This window comes from Rhodotorula graminis, assembly GCF_001329695.1.
Source record: "Rhodotorula graminis WP1 unplaced genomic scaffold RHOBAscaffold_15, whole genome shotgun sequence".
Classification (NCBI taxonomy): domain Eukaryota; kingdom Fungi; phylum Basidiomycota; class Microbotryomycetes; order Sporidiobolales; family Sporidiobolaceae; genus Rhodotorula; species Rhodotorula graminis.
Window position 1 is genome coordinate 133,819 of NW_017264942.1, and position 19,277 is coordinate 153,095.

Genomic DNA, 19,277 nt, shown 5'->3' on the forward strand with positions numbered 1-19,277 from the left:
CGAGACGGCATCGTCTCCCTTGCCTGCTCGGCGCAGATTGGGCTCGCTCAGGCGACGCGGCTGCTCTCCACGAGCGTCTCTCGCTTCGTCGACGGCGGCGTCTCCTTCGAGACAGCTCGGCGGGCTTTCTCGCTCCTCTGGCAGCCCGTGCAACAACTGTACTTGTACTTGAGCCGACTGTACGAGAGATCCGAAGCGAGCCCGAGCACGAAGCGAGAAGCACGAGTTGGCCGTGAAAGCGCGGCTCGAGGAGCGGGTGGCCACTTTCGCTCGGAGAGCTGCGCTTCGGGTGTGAGCTCAGTGTGTCCGCCCGGGCGAGCTTCAGTGTATCGCTTGCGCGCCAGTTCGAGGCTGCGAGCACGATGCGAGAGCGACACGGTCATCTCGCTCCCTCTCTCTCCACCTTCGTCACGCCCTCGGCACCAGCGCGCTCAAGCGGCAGTGCAACCGCCCGGCCACCGCTCCACGACTCTCCAGCACCGGCCGCCCAGCCCTCGCCGCCTTCAGAGGTACGCACCCTCCCCCTTGCCCGCGCTCATCGCCGAACGAACCTGACCGCCTCTCTCGCCACGCGCAGCACAAGGACACGCAGCAGCAGGGCGGCACTCGAGCATGGAGCTCCTCACCGACAGCGAGACGCGCGACTTCAGCCGGTTCCTCGACTCGTTCGCCTCGTCGTCGTCCGGCCCTCCTCCCTCCTCCTCTGCCGCCGTCGCGTCCGCCTCGTCCGCCCTCGGGTTCGCCGCTCCGCCACCGCCACCTCAAGCAGTCGGTAGCTCGTCCCGGCGCACGCTCGCTCACGGCGGCGCCGCGACCTGGGACCTCGGCGGCTGGTCCGACCCGGCTGGCCAGCACCGCGCACCTCGCCTCCCGCACCCTGCTCCTCCTCCACCACCGCCCCTCCTGTCGCACCGCTCGAGCAGCGGCAGCAGCGTACCGCTCGCGCACCGGCCGCACGGGTACGCGACCGCCTCGACGGGCCCCCTCACCTCGCTCCCGCGCCCGCCGCACCTCTCGTCGGGCGCGCCGACGTCGCACCTCCCCGTCCCGCCGTCGCTCGCCTCTCACTTCCAGCACCCCGGCCTGGGCGACGCGACGCACGCCGAGCCCGACGCGAGCAAGCGCGCCCGCATGGCGCAGCACGCGCGCGACCTCGAGGCGTGGATGGGGCGCGCGCCGTCTCGGCCGCCGCCGGGCGCTGCAGGCGGCGGTGACGAGGACGACGAGGACGACGACGACGAGGGCGGGCGCGAGGAGCGCGGCCTGCCGCCGCTCAAGCGCGCGAGGAGCGAGGACCCGGCCTCGGCTCGAGGCCGACGCGGTGGGGCGGCGAGGGCGAGGCGGGCTCGAGGCGGCGAGGACCCGCTCGTCGCCATGCTCGAGGAGGCCGAGCGGCGTGCCGGGTGGCCCGGCGCGGCAGCCGTCGCAGGGGCAGGACCGGCGCGCGATCCCGCCCACGCGCTGCTGCACGCCGCCGCGAGCGCCGCTGCGGCTCAGGAGGAGGAGGACGAGGGCCGGCGCGAGCCCGAGTGGCCCGCCGTCCTCCCGCCGGGCAAGCGCAGGTCGGCGCAGCAGGCGGCGCAGGTGTCGGCGCCCGGAAGGAAGAAGCGCGCCGCCGTGTCCGACACCGCCCTCGCCGCAGCCGGCGACGGTGCGCCTGCGCCTGCGCCCGGCCCGTCGGGCCCACCGCACACCGTCGCGCCGACGTCTCGCGCCAAGGGCGGCGCCAAGAAGAAGCAGGCCACGTCGGGCGCCGCCACGGCCGTCGACACGCCGATGGACGACAACACGTCGACGGCCGCCTCGCCCGCCCCGGTCCTCCCCGTTCCACCCACCTCGCTCATCGACAACGACGACCCGGACGCGCCGCACCACAACCCGGGCCCGGCCGTCACGCCGCACAACATCCCGCGCCTGCCGGCCCGACCGCGCAAGCTCCTCGGCCCGTCCCGCGCCAGCTCGACGCCGTCCGAGTCGCCCGCTCCCGCCCAGGGCGGCGGCAAAGGCGCGCTCCTCACGGCCGAGCAGAAGAAGGCCAACCACATCGCGAGCGAGCAGAAGCGGCGCGCCGCGATCCGCCAAGGGTACGACGGCCTGTGCGAGGTCGTGCCGGCGCTGCGGGCCGCCGTGCAGGAGTTCGAGGAGCGCGTCAGGAAGGTGACGAGCGGCGCGGCGGGCGGCGCCGGCGCAGCAGGAGGAGGAGCAGAGGCGACGGGAGCGGACGGCGCGCTCGACGGGGCCAAGGGCGGCAAGGGCAAGAAGAGGCTCGGGAGGGGCCTCGACGGGCAGAGCACGACGGGTGCGCTCATGGGCGGCATCCAGGTCGGCGGCGAGAAAATTGACGGGCGCGCCGGGCCAAAGAGCGAGGCGGTCGTGCTGGGCAAAAGTGCGTCCCTCGCTTCCCTCTCTCTCTCCTTCCTGCTCTCGTCGAGTACAAGGACTGATACAGGTCCGCGACCTCCTCACAGCCGTCGAGCGCGTGCGCTTCCTCCTCGACCAACGCTCGACCCTCCTCTCGCGCCTGTCGGACGCCTACGCCCTCGGCGCCTCGCACGGCCTCGACGTCGCGCCCGCGGCGGGCTCGTTCGGCAGCGAGTGGGACGAGAAGTGGGACGAGAGCATGCGGGCCGAGGTGCTCGGTGCGGGCATCAAGGACGAGGCGACCGACGACTTCGGCGACGAGGACGCGCCGGGCGAGTGGGACGGCGAGTGAGGGCAGCTTGCGTCGTCGTCGGCAGCCTGCGTGCAGTACATCCGCTTTCACCCAGAGCTTTCACGTGCGCCCGCTTGCTCTCGTCGAAGCTGCGAGACGAACGACGATCTCTCCACTCGCTGCCCTTTTTCGCAAGCTCGGCGACCCCAGTCGGCGCTTGCTGGGTTCCACAGAGCGGTGAGAGTGCCTGGGAGAGAACAGCTGCCTGTGCAGCGTGCGCCGAGACTCAGAGCTGGCTACCTCCGCCTTTGTCGCGAGGAGCTCCTCATCAGCGCGACCAGCCTTTGCTGCCGCCTCCCGACCTCACGCTCGCTCGCGCTGCACTGCCGACGCGTGCACTGCGTCCTGCACAGCCGCCACGACGCCCACCGACCACGCTAAGCTGCGCCCGCGGCTGACAGCGGGCTCGAGTGAGTCAAGCTCACTCTTTCCAGGATCCAGCCCTTCGTCGGCCTCCGCACCTGCGACACGGTCCCTTCGAGCTGCGCCCTGGCTTCCGAGGCCTCGCCTGACATCGGCTGCGCCCGCCCAGATTGGGCAACGAAGGTCCGCTGGTCCGGCGAGCGCGCGCTGGCTGTCGCCGTCGCGCCGCGAGCTTTCATCTCGCCGCTCCCCCACTTGCGCTCGCCCTGCTGCCACCACCGCTGCAGGTGCACCTCGAGCGAGCGTCTACAGGCTCTGCTGTCGGCTGCAGCTGCAGCACGCCTCGGCATCCGCGCCCCGACACTCGCCGCCCATCCAACGCCTCGTCCCTCGCGCGCCGTCCTCTACAACTCGGGCGCCGTCTACCTCGACTCGTGCGCCGTCTACATCGACTCAGGCGCCTCGACTCGGACCTCGCGCGATGGCGACCTCGCGCCTCGACCACGGCGACGAGACGCACTACGACACGCTCGAGCGCACCATCGCGTCGCAGCAGTACGCGCTCGCGATCCTTCTACCGTGCGCACTGGGCTGGGCAGGGCAGATTTTGTTGGCTGGCGTCGTCGTTGCTCTCTTCGTGTCGTACCTGCACACCGAGATGTACGAGCGCGACACGGGCGTGCGCAAGATGCTCTTGTGGACAGTTGTTTCGGTCGCCGTCGTACAAGCAGGCATGAATATCGCCTCCATCTCGTATTGGATGGTTCGTCAAGAGCGCGATGCCTTGAGCCTCATCCACCCCACGGCGCTCGACGCCATCCAGACGTTGTCGATCCTCATCAACGCGCCGCTCGTGCAAGGATTCCTGACGATGCGGGCTGCCCGGGTGCGTCCTCGCTCCTCTTTCGCCCTTCCGAACCTCCTCGAGTGAGCCTGACTCGGTTCCGCCTCCTTCCCGCACGCAGCTCGTCACCCTGCGCTGGGCAAGGCGCCTCATCGTCGTCGCGTTTGGCATCCTCATCGTCCTCGAGATCGGCGCCATCCTCTTCTCGACGGTGCTCGGCATCTTGTTCCACAAGAACGAGTTGTCGAGCGGGCTCCTCCAGGCGGCGACGTACGGCCTCATCTCGGGCGTCTGGCTCGTCGTGGCCGCCGTCATCGACGTCGCGATCAGCGTCCTCCTCGTCCTCGTTCTTCGACGACGGATAGCCGGCTTTAACGCGTCGACCGACGGTCGGCTTCGCGCCCTGTGTCGCCTGGCGCTGCAGAGCGCCAGTTATACTGCCCTCGTCGCGTTCATGGGCTTCATCCTCACCTTTGGTCCGTTCCCTCTCTTTCTCTCTCTCTCTCTTTCGCCCGCTCGGACCTCGCGCTCACACTCTCGTGCTCACACAGCGACGCCGTTCAACAACCTTCTCTACGCCTGTGCCCCCTACGCCGCATGGTGGCTCCTCTCGTCGTGCTACGCCCTCGCCCTCCTCACGACCCTCTCATCGCGCGCCCTCATCCTGCGCAAGAACTCGGCCCAGCCCGTACCGCCACACATGTCGGAGCAGCGCAGCCCGAGGGCGCAGGCGCTGAGCGGCGTCGCGAGCGGCAGCGGGAGCGGCGGCCTCTCGGGCGCCGGGAGGGACCGTGCGGCGCGCGCAGCCGGCGAGGAGGCGGCGTCGGGCAGCGCCAGCGGCTCGGGCTCGAGGGCGGGCACGTCGCGCACGGTCGGCGAGCGTATCCTCGGGCTCGGTCGAGACCGAGGAGGAGGCGGCGGGACGCCGCAGAGCAGCAGCGGCGACACGATGTCGGCCTCGAAGCGAGCGAGCCCGCTCCCGCTGCATGTCGCGACGCTCGGCGGCGTCGGGGTGCCGCGAGGAGGAGGCGATGGAGGAGCAGACGGCACGAGCAGCGGGATCCAGGTGGACCAGGAGGTGTCCGTCCACGTGGACGAGCACGACGTCGACGACCTTGTCGGACTCGGATTCGTCGAGAGCGAGTTGCGCGGCGGGGCGAGGACGCCTCGACGGCGCGGCATCGAGATGAGCGCATGCTAGAGCGGCGCCCGTGTAGCAGTATAGGCGTGTATCCCTTAGCCCTATCGATTCGGGCGAGAGCGAGAGCGAGAGCAAGAGACCGGACCAGAGAGCGAGAGAGAGAGGCAGCGCGCTCGAGGAGGATGAACTGAGAGGCATGCATCGTCGCCGCCACCACTCTACTCGCTACACAGAGAGCCGCCCTCGCTCGCGCCGGACCCGCCCTCGCTCGCTCAGAGGCCCGACGCCGCGACCGCCGGCTTGGCAAAGAGCTTGTCGACGTGCTCCTTGACGATGCGCTTGACGGCCTCGGGGTCGTTGTCGCAGTCGATGACGCGCTTCTCGCGCTCGAGGAGGCCGTCAAACTCTTTCGGGAGAACGTCGCGCTTGAAGTTGAAGGAAGGCTCGGCCTCGAGCGCTTCAGAGACGGCCGAGTCGAACTGCGGGTGCGCGAGGGAGAGTCAGTATCGTCGAGAGGGGCAGCTAGATGACGTTTGGGAGAGAGAGAGGAGGAAGAGGGCGAGGCGGGACGAGGGAGGAGGATGAGGGGGACAGGGACGAGGGTAGGAGTTGAGAGAGGGCAGGAGCGCACCTTGGCCGGATGCGCCGTCGCGAGCACGATCTGGATGACGTTGGCCGGGCTGTGGCACGAGGAAGAGAGGCGCTCGTCAGGAGCTGGGCCGCCGCAGGTCGACGCACGGACCTCGTGACGGGTAGGAAGGCAGGACGCACTTGGTCTTCGCGACGCGGTTGGCGACGCACAGGCCGACGGCGGTATGCGGGTCGGCGACGTACGAGCCGTACTCGTCCGTCTTGGAGAAGTACTTCTTGATCGTCTCGGCCGTCTCCTCGTCGCTCGCGCGGTCGGCGATCATGTCGCGCCTGGCGGCCTCGACGGCCCGCCGGGGCACCTTGACGCGGTGCTCACTCTTGAGCTTGTCCATCCACAGCTTGACGTTCTCGGCCGCCATGCGGACGCGCGCCGCCTGGCCGCCGTCGACCTCGCCGTCGGCCGCAACCGCGCCGGCCGTCGTGCCCTCGAGCGCGAGGTAGAACAGGAGGCGCTCAAAGTTGGACGACACGAGGATGTCCATGGCGGGCGACAGCGTCTCGGCGACGGTGCCGGCCGACGGCGGGGCGCGCTTGGCGCCGCGGGCGTGCGACGTCGAGCGCGAGGGCGTCGCGCCGTCGGCCTGCTTGCCGTCGCTCGCGCCGTTCTGCTCGACGTTCTGCGCGACGGCCTCCTGCTGGCGCCTGAACGCCTCGTCCTCGGTCAGGCTCGGGTACCGCTGGTGGACGTGGCCCTCGCCCGCCTCGTCGTCGTCGTCGGCCTCGTCGTCCGAAAAGTGCTCGGGCTCGCCCGAGTCGGCCTTCTCGTACCGGCCCGTCTTCCAGAAGCGGGCGAGGATGTCGTTGGCGTTGGTCGCGACGACGAGCTGGGCCATGGGGAGGCCGAGGTGCTTGGCGTACCAGCCGGCGAGGATGTCACCAAAGTTGCCCGTGGGGACGGCAAACTGGATCTGCGGGTCGAGGACGTCGTACGGGATCTGGGGCTGGACGGCAAAGTAGGCGGCGAAGTAGTAGACGGTCTGGGCGAGGATGCGGGCCCAGTTGATCGAGTTGACGGCGCCGAGGTGGTACCGCGAGTTGAACTCGGTGTCGTTGAACAGGTGCTTGACGATGTCCTGGCAGTCGTCGAACGTGCCCGTGACGGCGAGGTTGTGCACGTTGTCGTCGAGGACGGTCGTCATCTGCGCCTCCTGGATCGGCGACGTGCGGCCCTTGGGGTGCAGGATGAAGATCGAGATGTCCTTCTTGGAGCGCAGGCCGTAGATGGCGGCGCTGTTGGGGAGAGAGAGAGAGTCAGGTCGTGCGCTTCGAGACGCACTCGACGAGAGAGAGGGAGGGCGAGGACGCACGAGCCGGTGTCGCCCGAGGTGGCGCCGACGACGGTGAGGCGCTCGCGCTGGCCCTCGGGCTTGTCGGCGTTGCGGCGAGTGAGGAAGTACTCGAACAGGTTGCCGAGGAACTGGAGGGCGACGTCCTTGAACGCGAACGTCGGGCCGTGGAAGAGCTCGAGGATGAACTCCTTGTCGCCGACGCGATGGAGGGGCGTCACGTCCTTGTGGCGGAAGGTGGCGAACGAGCGCTCGACGAGGTCGCGCAGGTCGTCACGCGGGATCTCGTGCTCCTCGATGAAGAGCGAGTAGAGCTCGAGGGCGAGTTCGGTGAACGACAGCTTGGCCCAGTCGTGCTGCCAGTTTTCGGGGAGCGACGGGAGGTGGGCCGGGATGTAGAGGCCACCGTTGGGCGCGAGGCCGCGGAGTACGGCCTGTCGAGGACGAGGGTGAGGGCGGAGAGAGGGAGGGGGATCGAGGGAGAGGCAAGAGTCAGTGTGCAAGTTCGAGACGAGGAGGGGGAGGTGGTGCGGCGTCGTCCCAGCTGCGCAGGGCTCGCAGTGCATCGACAGGGCACTGCTAGATGCACAGAAGGCTGCGAGAGCGCACGGCGGCTGCACCTCGCCGGCCGAAACCCCTCATCGGCTCATCGTCGTCGTCGTCGGATGCTCGAACTGATCGAAGCTCGTCGTGCGCCCGCCGCAGCTCGCCGGGCTGTGCGCGCCGGCAGAAAGCCCTGATGGGCGTCCATCCACAGATCCCGCTCTTGTCCCGCAGTGCCCGGCCGGGTGGTGGGCCTGTTCGGCCTCGTCGACGCGATGAGGACGAGAGTCGAGGAAGAGGGACGCACCTCCTCGAACGAGAGGCGCTCGTCGCCGCCGCGGGTCGACAGGTACTGGAAGCTCGAGTGCATCTGAGCTGCGGTGGTCTGGCGGAAGCTCAAGGTGGTGGTGAGGAGCGGAGTCAACGGACGCAGTTGGTCTCGTGCTCCTCGTCGAGGTCTCGGAAACCCTCGGCTCGCGCTCGCCTCACGCTCAGCCCTGAAGCTGTTGGGTCCAGTAGACGGCCACACTACGCTTGCACGAAAGCGCCCCAGCGACAGCTCGAAAGACGAGCGAGGTGCGTGCGAAATCGAGCTTGCGCGGCCGACAGCTGCGAGCCGCACCGCCTCGCTCGCTCTCGTCTCGACCAGCAGCGCAGCGAGCACTGACACCGCTGTCGAGTGAGTTCCGCGCTCGTACCAAGCCGACAAGCGCACCGCGCGACGCCCATCTCGCCCCGTCGCCTCCCCACCTCGCCTCGACCTCGTTCCTCAACCAACGACCAGCAGCTCAGCATGGAGCCGACTGCAGCAGCGGCCACTGCCGCCATGGCTGCACGAGGCGACCTCGCCAACCTGTACTCGACCCTCGCCCAGCTGCGCATCGCCGTCCCCGCCGTCCTCGTCGGCCTCCTCGCCCTGCGTTGGCTCGGCCGCGCCCTCCTCGCCATGATGTCGCGCATCCAGGCCGCAGGCTGGCACGCCGAGGACGACATCTACGCCCCGCCAGAGCTCGTCGAAGGCGCTCACACCGCCAAGCGCTCAACCGGCGCCGAGACGGCCGACAACGACGCCGACCAGGTCACGCCCGTCATCGTCAAGGCGTCGAGCATCCGCAAAAGCGTCGTCCTCGTCTTCATGGCCCTCGTCGCAATGACCTACTTTGCCGACGGTGTCGCTCAAGGTGCGTCCCCTGTGCGCCCAAGCCCCCAACGAGCACGAGCCTGACCTCTCGAACCGTCTCCTCCCAGTCGTCGCAACCTTCGTCATGTCGCACTACACGCCTCACGACCCGCTTTACGTCAACATTGCCGCCTACTCGGCAGGCGGCGTCGCCGCCTTTACCCTCCTCGGCCTCGGCCTCGTCTACGAGGGTCGCGATCAGCAGGTCAAGGGCGTCAACGACGCGCCCTGGCCGATGCTCCACCCGCGCATCCTCACTTTCCTCGCCATCGTCCTCGAGAGCGTCGTCCTCGGCATCATGAGCCGCATCGTCGTCGTCGACCCGCGCGTCGACCCCAAGAAGGACGTCCTCCCCGTCGTGCACCTCGCCATCCTGTCGCTCCGCCTCGTCCTCGCCCTCGTCCTCCTCGCGTTCCAGTTCCAGCCCCTGTACCGCGCGACGTACGTCCCGAGCGGGCCTGCCTCGGAGCGCACGCCCCTCCTCGGCGCCGCGTCGTCGTCGAACGGCTACGCCGCCCTCCCGACCTCGGCTTCCGCCGCTGTCGCCGAGCCGTCCGTCCTGCGAGGGACGCGCATCCCGTCGAACCGGCCCCAGGACCCCAAGTCGCTGTCGATCCTGACGCTGTTCAAGCGCGTCAAGCTCCTGTTCCCGTACCTGTGGCCGTCCAAGAGCATCGCGCTCCAGGTCCTCGCCCTCGTGTGCTTTGGCCTCATGCTCTTTAAGCGTTACCTCAACGTTGCGAGGCCGCTCCTGTTCGGCAGGGTCATCTCGGACCTCGCGAAAGGACGACGTGCGTCCCCCTCTCCCCTTTCGCCCGCCGAAGAGCCGCACTCACGCCGCCTCTCTCCCTCGCAGCACCGTACCTGAGTGTGTCGCTCTACCTCCTCGTCCAGTTCCTGAGCGACTCGAACAGCATGCTATACCGTGCGTCGCTCGCCCTTTCTTTCGAGTCTCTTCTCGAGCCCGTCGAGCTCACATTCCTCGCCCTCGCACGTCACGCAGAGTACCTGTGGCTCCCTGTTGAGCAGTACTCGGAGAGGGAGATGGCCATGATGTCGTTCGAGACGATCCTCAATCTCTCGTACGTCCTCCTCTTCCTCCCAGCTTCTTTTGCGGATCGGGCAGAGACACTGACACCCTCTCTTCGTGCGCCTACAGGCTCGCCTACCACACGCGCCGCAAGACGGGCGAGCTCTTGCGCATCTTGTCCCGCTCCGAGGCGATCAACGACGTGCGTCCTCCTCTCTCCCCGCTCGGACCTTTCCTTGTCAGTCCACGACTCACCCTCGTCCCGCCTCGCGCACAGTTCTTCGAGCTCCTCATCTTCAGCTTCATCCCGATCCTCATCGACCTGCCCGTTGCGTTCGTCGTCCTCAGCGTGCGATACGGCTTTACCGTCGTGTCGGTGGTCACGCTCGTCGGCGTCATCTAGTGCGTCCTCGTCCTCTTCTCTCCTCCTCCCTCCCCTCTTGACGTACTCGATGGGCGCTCACTCTGCTCCTGCGCTTGGCCCGCAGCGTCACTACCTCGGTCCTCCTCGCCGAGTCGCGCGTCAAGCTGTACCGCGAGCTGCGCGACCAGAGCCAGTTTGCGCACCAGATCAAGACGGACGTCATCATGAACTACGAGGGGGTCAAGCTCTTTGTCGCCGAGGGCTTCGAGTCGAAGCGCCTGAGGGACGCCATGTGGCGGTACCAGCGTGGTGCGTCGCCCTCTTCTCTTTCTCGGCGAGCGGTCACGAGCGCCCGGCCGCGACGACGAGTCCGCAACCTGACGAGCCTCTCGTCCCCTCTGCAGGCTACTTCCGCGTCTACTCGGCCTGGAACTCGCTGTCGCTCCTCCAGAACGGCATCAGCAACTTTGGCCTTCTCGTCTGCTCGTTCATCCTCGCCAACCGCGTCGTCAGCGGTCAGATGGACCCAGGCGGTGCGTCGGCTTCGTTCCTTTCGTCCACCTTGGCGTCTATCCGCCTCAGAGCGAGAGCTCGAGCGTCGAGGGGAGCGAGCGCACGGCCGACGACACTGACTCTCCTCCTTCGCCCTCGCAGAGTTTGCCACCTTCACGAGCTACTTTGCGAGCCTCCTGTCGCCTCTCAACCAGATCTCGAGCCTCGTGAGTCCTCCCTTTTGCCCTCTCGCGCTTGTCGACGACGGCGTCGCCAACAGCCTGTTCCTGGAACTCACCGCTCGCCCCGCCGCCGCCCGCAGTACCGTCGCGTCATGAGCAACGCCGTCGACACGGAGCAGCTCGTCGAGCTCCTCGAGGAGAAGCGCGAGATCTCGGACAAGGAGAACCCGGTCGAGCTCGTCGTCGGGCCCGAGGGCGCCAGCGTCGCATTCCGCAACGTCCACTTCTCGTACGACGGCAAGGTGGACGTGCTCAAGGGCGTCTCGTTCGACGTGCCCGCCGGGCAGACGGTCGCGCTCGTCGGGCCGTCCGGCTCGGGCAAGAGCACCCTGTCGCGGCTCCTGTTCCGCATGTACGACGCGACCGAGGGCGCCGTGTGCGTCAACGGGACGGACGTGCGCAACTTGAGCCAGAGGAGCCTGAGGGCGGCGATTGGGCTCGTGCCGCAGGACTGCGTCCTCGCCAACGCGTCGATCCGGTTCAACATCGCCTGTGCGTCCTCTTACCCCGCCTCTCTCTCTCCCTCTCTGTACCGTACAAGCCCTGACAGACGACCCGTCTCTCTCTCTTCGTGCCTCGCCACCTACGCAGACGGCGGCCTCCTTCGCCTTGACGCCGACGGCAAGCCCAAGCCCGACAGCGAGCTCACGATGGAGGACGTCGTCGATGCCGCCAAGGGCGCCGCCATCCACGACAAGATCCTCACGTTCCCGGACCAGTACGAGACGCTCGTCGGCGAGAGGGGCATGCGCTTGTCGGGCGGCGAGAAGCAGCGTGTGGCCATCGCGAGGACGCTCCTCAAGAACCCGTGCGTCCTCGTCTCTCTGCCTCAGCCGTCTCGCCTGTCTACGTGACGTTCTAATGACGTACTTGCGACGGGTTACAGGCCCATCCTCGTCCTCGACGAAGCGAGTACGTCGTCCTCCTGTCCTCCTCGTTCGACGCGCACGGACCTCCAGCTCACGCCCTCCTCTCGCCCTCACAGCCTCGGCCCTCGACACGCACAACGAGCGCCTCATCCAGAACCGCCTGCGCGAGCTTGTCCGTCCCTCTCTCGCCCGCTTTCCCTCCTCTTGCCCGTTCGTGCACTGACCTCTCGTCGCCCTCGCAGTCCAAGGGCCGCACCTCGCTCACGATCGCGCACCGTCTGTCGACCATCGTCGACAGCGACAAGATCGTCGTGCTCAAGGACGGCCTCGTCGCCGAGCAAGGGTCGCACACCGAGCTGCTCGCGATTCCAGACGGCGTGTACGCCGGCAAGTCTTCATCTCCTCCCTCGTCTCGCCTTTTCGCATCTCTCTCTCTCTCGCGCGCGCGCACTGACTCGCCTCTCCCTGCAGAGCTGTGGGCCAAGCAGATCGAAGGCCAGGACGGCAGCAGCACGGTCCCGCCGTCGGCGCTCCCCTCGGGCGCGACCACGCCCGCACCCGTTCCCGCACCCGCACCCGCTCCGGCCTCGCCTCCAGCGCCGGGACCCGCACCCGCACCGCCTGCGGACGCACCGGCCCCCGTCGAGCGCGCCGCCGAGGTCGAGCGCGCGGCGTCGCCCGTCCCGCCGCCAATGAGCGAGGCGGCGGCCCGTGCGCTCGTCGAGGAGGAGAGCGAGGGCCCGCCGGCGCCTGCAGCTGCGCCCGACGCGCCTGCGCCGCAAGGAGGCTCTGGAGACGGAGGTGCTGGAGGGAAGAGCGGCGGCGGCGGCAAGGGAGGAGGGGGCAAGGGCCCGAACAGTCGGAGCGGGCGGAAGAAGGGTGCGCGCCGCAAGTAGAAGGGCCTCTCGCTCCTCGACGCCAGCTCGCACTCTCGCACTCATAGAGAGACAGAGACCTGCACTGCATCAACAGACATTGCGCTGCTCCTTCGGGTGGCGAGAGCGAGAGAGCGAAATTGCCCGTCCTCCTCGCGCACGCTCACCTGCCGCCGATCGCCGGCGCGCCGCTCACTGCTGGTCCTCCACCGCCGCCGCCGCCAAACATGCTCGCCATCATGTCCATGAGCGGGTTGCCCTGCCTCGCCGGCTTGAGGCCAAAGTGGATCTCGCCAATCGCCTGGGTCGCCTCCTTGACCTCGGGCGCCCTGAGCCAGGGCACGCTGCGCTCGTACCGGCCGACGAGGCTCTGCCACGCCTTTGTGCCGCCGCCGCGCTGCACGCGAAACTCGTCGGCGCCGCGACCGGGCACCTTGACCTTGTCGACGTTTTCGCCGATGCCGCTCTGCGCCGCGCGGACGGCGAGCTGGCAAAAGTTGAGCGACGCGAGCTTGGTCACGACGAGCTCGTCGGGCGAGGGCGGGGCCGACGTGGTCGACTGGGCGAGCGGGGACGAGGGCGAGGGGAAGGCGAACGAGGCGACGCGGAGCGAGGGGTACGCGGCGAGGGCGAGGGCGAGGAAGTGCGACAGGAAGGTGCGCGCCGCGAGGATGAACGACGACTCGAGGTAGCTGTGCGGTATAGAGAAGCGAGTCAGGCGAGTGAGAAGGCGAGGAGAGGGGAAAGGGCGGACGGCGAAGGCGCACCTGAGCGTGCCGCGAGCGGCGTAACGACCGACGGCGGCCTCCTTCTCCGGGTCAAGCTTGGACCAGTCGAACAGAACGCTCGCGAGCGTCTGTGCAGCGTCCTGCGTCGGGCAGACGAGGAGGTGTAGCGAAGCTTGGTGGTAGTCGAGCTCTGCGTCGAGGTGCGGGACGTGGTCAGCCACTCTGCGAACCGACTCGACGAGAGAGAAAGAGAGAGCAGGGGCGCACCTTTGTAGAGCGTCTCGCCGAGGTATTGGTGGATGTCGATGTCGCCGGCAGGGCCCGAGCCCGTCTTTGACGTCCACCTGCGAGGAGAGGTGTGAGCGTGCGAGGGCGCAGAGGGGGCGAAGGGGGGAAGAGGAGAGGGGACGCACGTGAAGATGGCGTCGGTGAGGGTCTTCCTCCATGCGCCGGCAGGGCCGGTGAGGGCGATGAGCTGGATGATCTTGGCTGCGAGCGAGGAGAGGGAGGGGTCAGTCGCGCCAACGTCAAGAGGAACAAATCGCGAGGTGCCAGGTGCCCACCTCGGCACCACCCGAGTCAAGAGAGACGTGCGACTGACCGCGTTCGTCCTTGCCGCAGCCGACGTGGCGGGCGAGCCAGACGTCGTCGACGAGCATGACGCCGAGGTCGACGCCGCTGCCGACCTGGCCCTGTTCGAGGAGGCGGCGAGCGGCGTCCCACAGGAGGCTGGCGGCGTCCTGGGCCTTCTGGTCGTACGGGAGGACGGTGCCGGCTGGGGGAGGGTTGCGGCGGGGAGGGGCGAGGAGGCGGACGGCGGTGGTGCGGGCCTTCTGGTGGGCCGAGTAGTAGTCGCCCGAGTTGAGGTGCTCCTGGACCTGCTGCAGCGCACTCGAGCTCATCGTGGCAGTGCGCGCGCGTGACAAGGAGGAGGAGTGACGAGCGGAGGTGGGGGCGACAACGACGACGACGACGACGACGAGCTCTCCCTCTCTCTCAGGCTGCACAGGTGCTGCCTGCACCGGCTTCTGCCATCCCCGTGAGCGCAGCACAGCGCCCGACTTGCTCTCGGCTGGTTGCCCGCCTCTTGCTCCTCCTCAAACTCCCTCTCGCCGCGCCTCCTCGGCGCTCGTCGCAGACCTGCTGCGATACTCGAGCAGGGCGTCCTCTTGCCTACGCAGCACGCCATGTCGCCCGAGCAGCTCCACGCGTTGCTCCACTTGTCCGAGCCCGAGGTCTCCCTCGCAGTGACGTTGGTCGTCTCTCGCCTCGCTCCCTCCTCACGCTCGCTCGTCCCTTCCTGCTTGACCCTGCCTCTCTCGCTTCTCGACGAGCGCCTCCTTGAGATGAGCGCGCCCGAAGCTTTCCAGACGATCGCCCTCTTCGGTGCGACGGGCCAGATCGGGCGCGCCTTTCTCGACGCTCTCCTGCGTCCCTCGACTGCCGGCTACGAGCCTCGTGTGCGCGTCTTCCTCCGCCAACAGCAGTTCGACGACAAGGCGGCGACGATTCAGGACCATGCCCGTGTCGACAAGGTCAAGGCCGACTTTGGCGACGTCGAGCAGCTCGCTAAGCTGCTCGAGGGCGTCGACGCCGTCGTGTCGGCGCTCAACGGGCCCGGCATCGACGCACAGTACGCCATCCTCGATGCGGCAGCTCAAGCAGGTCCGTCCACCGCTCACTCCTCGAGCATCTCTCCCCCTCGGTCTTCCTCGTACTCACCTCTCGTCGACCGCCATGCAGGCGTCAAGCGCTTCGTCCCGTCCGAGTACGGCTTCGAGCACCCCTGGCGCAAGCCTGGCGACGACTGGACCCACTTCCACCCTGTGCGCACCTCCCTCGTGACTCGCGCTTTGACCCCTCGAGCGAGCCGACTCGACCTGCCTCGACTCGACGCTGACCCGCTCGTCCACGACCGCAGTACTTCGACATCAAGCAGCGCTTCCACGAGCACATGCTGCTGCACCCGGCCATGATGAGCCGCAAGATGACGTTCACCATCATCGGCTGCGGCGACCTGTGTGCGTCCTCGTCCTCCTCTCGCCACTCTGCCGCCCGCCCTCACTGACTCGCCGCTCGGCCCTCGCGCAGACGACCAGCCGACCGAGACGTACTGGACCGGGTGGGCGGCCGAGCAGGTGCCCGAGCGCTACGTGTTCCCCATCGTCGGCGACCCCGACTCGAAGTACGAGGTGACCAAGATCTCGGACCTCGCCCAGTTCGGTGCGCTCTCGCTCTCTCTTCCTGTCGTCCTCTCGACTGTCTCGGCGCTGAGCGACGTCTCATGCCCGCAGTCGTCGCCGCCCTCGCCTCGCCCTCGCTCTCTCGCGACGCCTTCCTCAACCTCGTCTCGGACGTCGTCTCGCAGCAGCAGATCGCCGACCTCGTCGCGTCGTGCTCCGGCAGGCCCGTCGAGCCCGACTACGTCTCGGAGGAGCAGGCGCACGCGTACATCGAGCGGCCCGAGACGATTCCTGAGCGCGCGAGACAGTCGAGGTTCGACCCGGCGTTCTGGTACATCGTGCGGCTGCAGCAAGGTGCGCCCTCTCTCTCTCTCTCTTTCTCCTCTCATTCTCTGCCTCTCTCACTCTCGAGACGACCTGACTCGGCGAGCGAGCGAGCGAGCGCGCAGGGACGAACAAGTTCCGCCGGCACCCCTCGCTCGTCCACAACGACCTCTTCCCTCAGGTCAAGCTCACGCGCATGGACGAGTACCTCGCGGCGACGATCGGGCGACGAGTCATGGACGACGAGAAGTAGAAGGGTCACTGCAGAGGGTTGCATTGCGGACGTTTTTATGTACTTTAGTGCGAGCGCGAGAGCGGCAGATCTAGTTGCCGAGGTTGACGCTGTACTTCTCGCCCTGCTCCTCCTTCTCGTTGAAGACGTTGATCTGTGCGAAAGAGAGAGAGAGGGAGAGAGAGTCAGTGACGGTCGATAGAGATCGAGCGGCTCGTGCGCGACAAGGAGAGGGACGAGGACGCACGGGCCACTTGGGGTTGTAGGTGACCGGGACGTTGAAGCGCTTGTACGAGCCGCCCTTGGACTCGTCGCCGATGGCGTCGATGGCCGCGATGTCGTCCTCCGACAGCTCGACGATCTTGAAGTTCGAGATGATGCTGCACTCGAGGGACAAACTTGTCAGGGACCGACTCGTCGAGCGACGCACGAGGGGGAGAGAGAGACGGACCGCGACTCGGTGACACTCTTGGGGATGATGGCGTGGCCGCCGTGCATGCCCCACGCGATGAGGACCTGACCGGCGTCGGCGCCCTTCTGCTCGGCGATCTTCTTGACGGTCGGGTGGGTGAGGAGGAGCGGCTCGCCGATGTTGTTGTTGCCAAAGCCAGAGTAGGCGGTGAGGGCGCTGCGAGAGAAAGAGAGAGCTCGAGGGTCAGGAACGCGTCGAACAAGGAGGAGGGAGCGTAACGGACATGTTGTTGGCCTTGTGGTGCTTGATGAGCTCGCGCTGGAGGAGGCGCGGGTGGCGCTCGACCTGGTGGACGGCCGGGGCGACGCCGGTCGCCTTGGTGATGGCGTCAATCTGTGCGAGGGCGAGTTTGAGAAGGTCAGTCGTCGCTCGCGGATCGCGACGACTCGTCGCACGAGGACCCGTCGCACGAGAGAGAGAAAGAAGGCAGGGACGCACAGCCTCGATCGAGAAGTTGGAGACACCGATGGCCTTGGTCTTGCCCGTGTCGAGGAGCTTGATCATGGCCTTCCAGGTGTCGACGACCGAGACGGACGTGTCGATCTTGACCTCGCCGTTCTCCTTGGGGAACAGGTTGTCGTGCGGGTTGCCCTCGGCCGCGAACGCGACGGGCCAGTGGATGAGGTACAGGTCGAGGTACTCGAGGCCGAGCTCCTTGAGCGTGTCGTCAAGCGCCGCCTCAACGAGGCTCGGGTTGTGCTGACTGCACCAAAGCTTGCTGGTAATGAAGATCTCGCTGCGCGGAACGCCCGAGTCGGCGATGGCGGGAGCGATGGCCTTCTGGTTCTGGTACACCTGAGTCGAGGAAGAGGTCGAGGGTCAGTACGACGCGCTCAAGAGGAGGAGGCGAGCGGACGCACCTTGGCGAGGTCGAGGTGGCGGTAGCCGGCCTTGAGAGCGACAGCGACGGCCTTCTTGACCTCCTCGTCGGGCGCCTGCCAGGTGCCTGCGTCGTGACGTGGGGGTCAGCCGCGTGGGTCGCCGGGGAGGGTGGAGAGAAAGGGGGGCGCACCGAAGCCGAGGAGCGGGAACTCTGCGCCAGTCGAAAGCTTGAACGTGGGGACAGTCTGGACCATGATTGCTGTGGGCGGGAGGAGAGGGAGGGTGACGAGGGAGGTGATGAGGTGCGATCGTCGTCGAAAGTCGAGGTCGGCGGGCGCGGGCAATTTGGTGCGGGTCGCAGGGCAGGGCGTGGTGGTAGGGGGAGCAGGAAGAGGTGGCCAGGAGGGTGCGCCAATTGACCGGACGCAGGATGGTGGAATTGGATCGAGCGGTGACGACACGCAGGAAGGGTGGGGGGAGACGAGGGAAGAGAGGGAGGGGGGAACAAGATCAGGGCCTTGCACAGTTGCGAGAGCCGAGGAGCGAGGACGCACCTGGATAAGTTTACTCGGACGGGGTGCGAGGGAGTGAGAGGAAGGAGGGAGAGGGAAGGAGCAGCGAGCGTTGCGCCTTGCGAGTCTGGCCGGCCCGTCGGCGCGCTCGCCGCCCACGCGGGCGTCCGCACCCTCTTCGCCTTCCTGCGAGCAAGGGCACACAGAGCTTGCATCACTCGCAGCTCTTTTCTGCCCGGCCTCCACCCCCTCGCTCGCCTTGCTCTCGCGCGCGAAATGCTCCCGCTCGTTCCCCTCCTCCTCGCGCCTCTCTTCACAGTGGGCAGCGCTTGAGCAAAAGGCCGAGCTGCTCGGCCAAGCTCGTGCATGGGCCAAGTCGGCGCTTTCGCAGAGCGCAGAGTCACGGGCGGAGCAGCGAGAGTCGTGCGCGGACGGAGGAGCAGGCGACCGCTCGACTTGAGAAGGTCGCTTTCGAGAGGATCGTCCTGTGCGTCCCTCGTGCGCTTCGTGCGGGTCGAGAGCACTCTCTGTGTATCGCGACACTCTCGAACGCATCAAGGCAGAAGGGGGCCACGCGCTGAAAGGCGGCTGAGCGCGAGAGGCTCGAGCGACCTCGTCAGCTTCGAAGCTTTCCTTCTCTCGCAGGCTCACTGTCGCTCTCGCCTCGCTGGACATTGGTCGGAACGACAAATACAGACTCTCAAGAGGGCTTCGAGCAACGTAGGACGGCGCTCCTCATGCTCTGCTCGCAACGAACGCCCTCCTCGCCGTACCCACCTCGTCAAAGTGAAAGACCGACAGCCTCGCGGTCGACTCGCCGCCCGCCGACCGAGGCACGCGCCTCAACCTGCTCGCTGCCGTCTCGGTGCGCGAGGTCGGCGGGACCGAGGGCGAGAGGAAGGAAGGGAGCGCGAGCCAGCCGAGCCAGCTCGTTCCGCCGCTCGCTCGCTCCTCAGACTCGCCGCCACCGACCAGGTGCGCCAGCCAGGTCCACCAGCTCGTCCCATCCTCTCCCTCGACCACGCCACCGCTCGACGCCGGCACGACGACGGGCTCGATCTCTGTCGCCGTGACGGCGTCGAGCGGTGGCGTGGTCGAGGGAGAGGATGGGACGAGCTGGTGGACCAGGCTGGCGCACCTGGTCGGTGGCGGCGAGTCTGAGGAGCGAGCTACGGCCCGAATGTGTTATTGTCTTTGGGAATAACTTCATCCGCTTTATAGTCCTGGTATTGCCCATGATGTGCAACATGTCGGACGTCAATTTTCACCGAGCACGATATAAAATTTCCTGGGCGTAACTTCTCACTGAGACTCCGGAGCGCGCTGTCGTCAATGACTAGAAGACCCATGTGCAGAATCCATCCTGCCTTGTTTGGGCACTACTAAATTAAGTTCAAACCTTTGAGCAACC

The 19,277-nt window shown here is 67.5% G+C and overlaps 7 protein-coding genes across 7 annotated transcripts; 4 read left to right on the plus strand and 3 right to left on the minus strand.

Moving 5' to 3' along the window:
* Positions 1 to 612: 612 nt before the first annotated feature.
* On the plus strand, positions 613 to 2,770 carry RHOBADRAFT_55829 (uncharacterized protein; the record flags this gene model as incomplete). Its single annotated transcript, XM_018418036.1, has 2 exons — positions 613 to 2,386; positions 2,469 to 2,770. The coding sequence occupies 2 exons, from the start codon at positions 613 to 615 to the stop codon at positions 2,711 to 2,713; spliced, it is 2,019 nt and encodes a 672-aa protein (XP_018268399.1). The 3' UTR covers positions 2,714 to 2,770.
* Positions 2,771 to 3,363: 593 nt separating this feature from the next.
* RHOBADRAFT_55830 (uncharacterized protein) lies at positions 3,364 to 5,153 on the plus strand. Its single transcript, XM_018418037.1, has 3 exons — positions 3,364 to 3,962; positions 4,042 to 4,396; positions 4,472 to 5,153. Exons 1-3 carry the CDS (start codon positions 3,558 to 3,560, stop codon positions 5,119 to 5,121), a joined length of 1,410 nt encoding a protein of 469 aa, XP_018268400.1. The 5' UTR covers positions 3,364 to 3,557; the 3' UTR covers positions 5,122 to 5,153.
* An 86-nt stretch (positions 5,154 to 5,239) lies between these two features.
* Positions 5,240 to 7,936, minus strand: RHOBADRAFT_55831 (uncharacterized protein). The gene is made up of 5 exons (XM_018418038.1): positions 7,849 to 7,936; positions 7,020 to 7,432; positions 5,833 to 6,942; positions 5,693 to 5,741; positions 5,240 to 5,540 (listed from the first exon to the last, which is right to left on the minus strand). The coding sequence occupies exons 1-5, from the start codon at positions 7,909 to 7,911 to the stop codon at positions 5,334 to 5,336; spliced, it is 1,842 nt and encodes a 613-aa protein (XP_018268401.1). The 5' UTR covers positions 7,912 to 7,936; the 3' UTR covers positions 5,240 to 5,333.
* A 431-nt stretch (positions 7,937 to 8,367) lies between these two features.
* RHOBADRAFT_55832 (uncharacterized protein) lies at positions 8,368 to 13,114 on the plus strand (the record flags this gene model as incomplete). The annotated part of the gene is made up of 15 exons (XM_018418039.1): positions 8,368 to 8,722; positions 8,790 to 9,512; positions 9,578 to 9,646; positions 9,725 to 9,803; positions 9,881 to 9,953; positions 10,029 to 10,153; positions 10,240 to 10,424; positions 10,520 to 10,648; positions 10,770 to 10,834; positions 10,930 to 11,341; positions 11,441 to 11,657; positions 11,736 to 11,761; positions 11,835 to 11,890; positions 11,961 to 12,095; positions 12,192 to 13,114. The coding sequence occupies 15 exons, from the start codon at positions 8,368 to 8,370 to the stop codon at positions 12,612 to 12,614; spliced, it is 3,072 nt and encodes a 1,023-aa protein (XP_018268402.1). The 3' UTR covers positions 12,615 to 13,114.
* Positions 12,540 to 14,242, minus strand: RHOBADRAFT_55833 (uncharacterized protein). The gene is made up of 5 exons (XM_018418040.1): positions 13,923 to 14,242; positions 13,735 to 13,810; positions 13,589 to 13,665; positions 13,361 to 13,511; positions 12,540 to 13,285 (listed from the first exon to the last, which is right to left on the minus strand). Exons 1-5 carry the CDS (start codon positions 14,221 to 14,223, stop codon positions 12,757 to 12,759), a joined length of 1,134 nt encoding a protein of 377 aa, XP_018268403.1. The 5' UTR covers positions 14,224 to 14,242; the 3' UTR covers positions 12,540 to 12,756.
* Positions 14,243 to 14,667: 425 nt separating this feature from the next.
* On the plus strand, positions 14,668 to 16,081 carry RHOBADRAFT_55834 (uncharacterized protein; the record flags this gene model as incomplete). The annotated part of the gene is made up of 6 exons (XM_018418041.1): positions 14,668 to 14,986; positions 15,065 to 15,147; positions 15,243 to 15,342; positions 15,413 to 15,544; positions 15,616 to 15,858; positions 15,954 to 16,081. 6 exons carry the CDS (start codon positions 14,668 to 14,670, stop codon positions 16,079 to 16,081), a joined length of 1,005 nt encoding a protein of 334 aa, XP_018268404.1.
* On the minus strand, positions 16,082 to 17,946 carry RHOBADRAFT_65609 (xylose reductase). Its single transcript, XM_018418742.1, has 8 exons — positions 17,909 to 17,946; positions 17,545 to 17,613; positions 17,393 to 17,478; positions 16,971 to 17,327; positions 16,756 to 16,865; positions 16,512 to 16,688; positions 16,308 to 16,440; positions 16,082 to 16,214 (listed from the first exon to the last, which is right to left on the minus strand). The coding sequence occupies exons 2-8, from the start codon at positions 17,606 to 17,608 to the stop codon at positions 16,152 to 16,154; spliced, it is 990 nt and encodes a 329-aa protein (XP_018268405.1). The 5' UTR covers positions 17,609 to 17,613; positions 17,909 to 17,946; the 3' UTR covers positions 16,082 to 16,151.
* Positions 17,947 to 19,277: the final 1,331 nt, after the last annotated feature.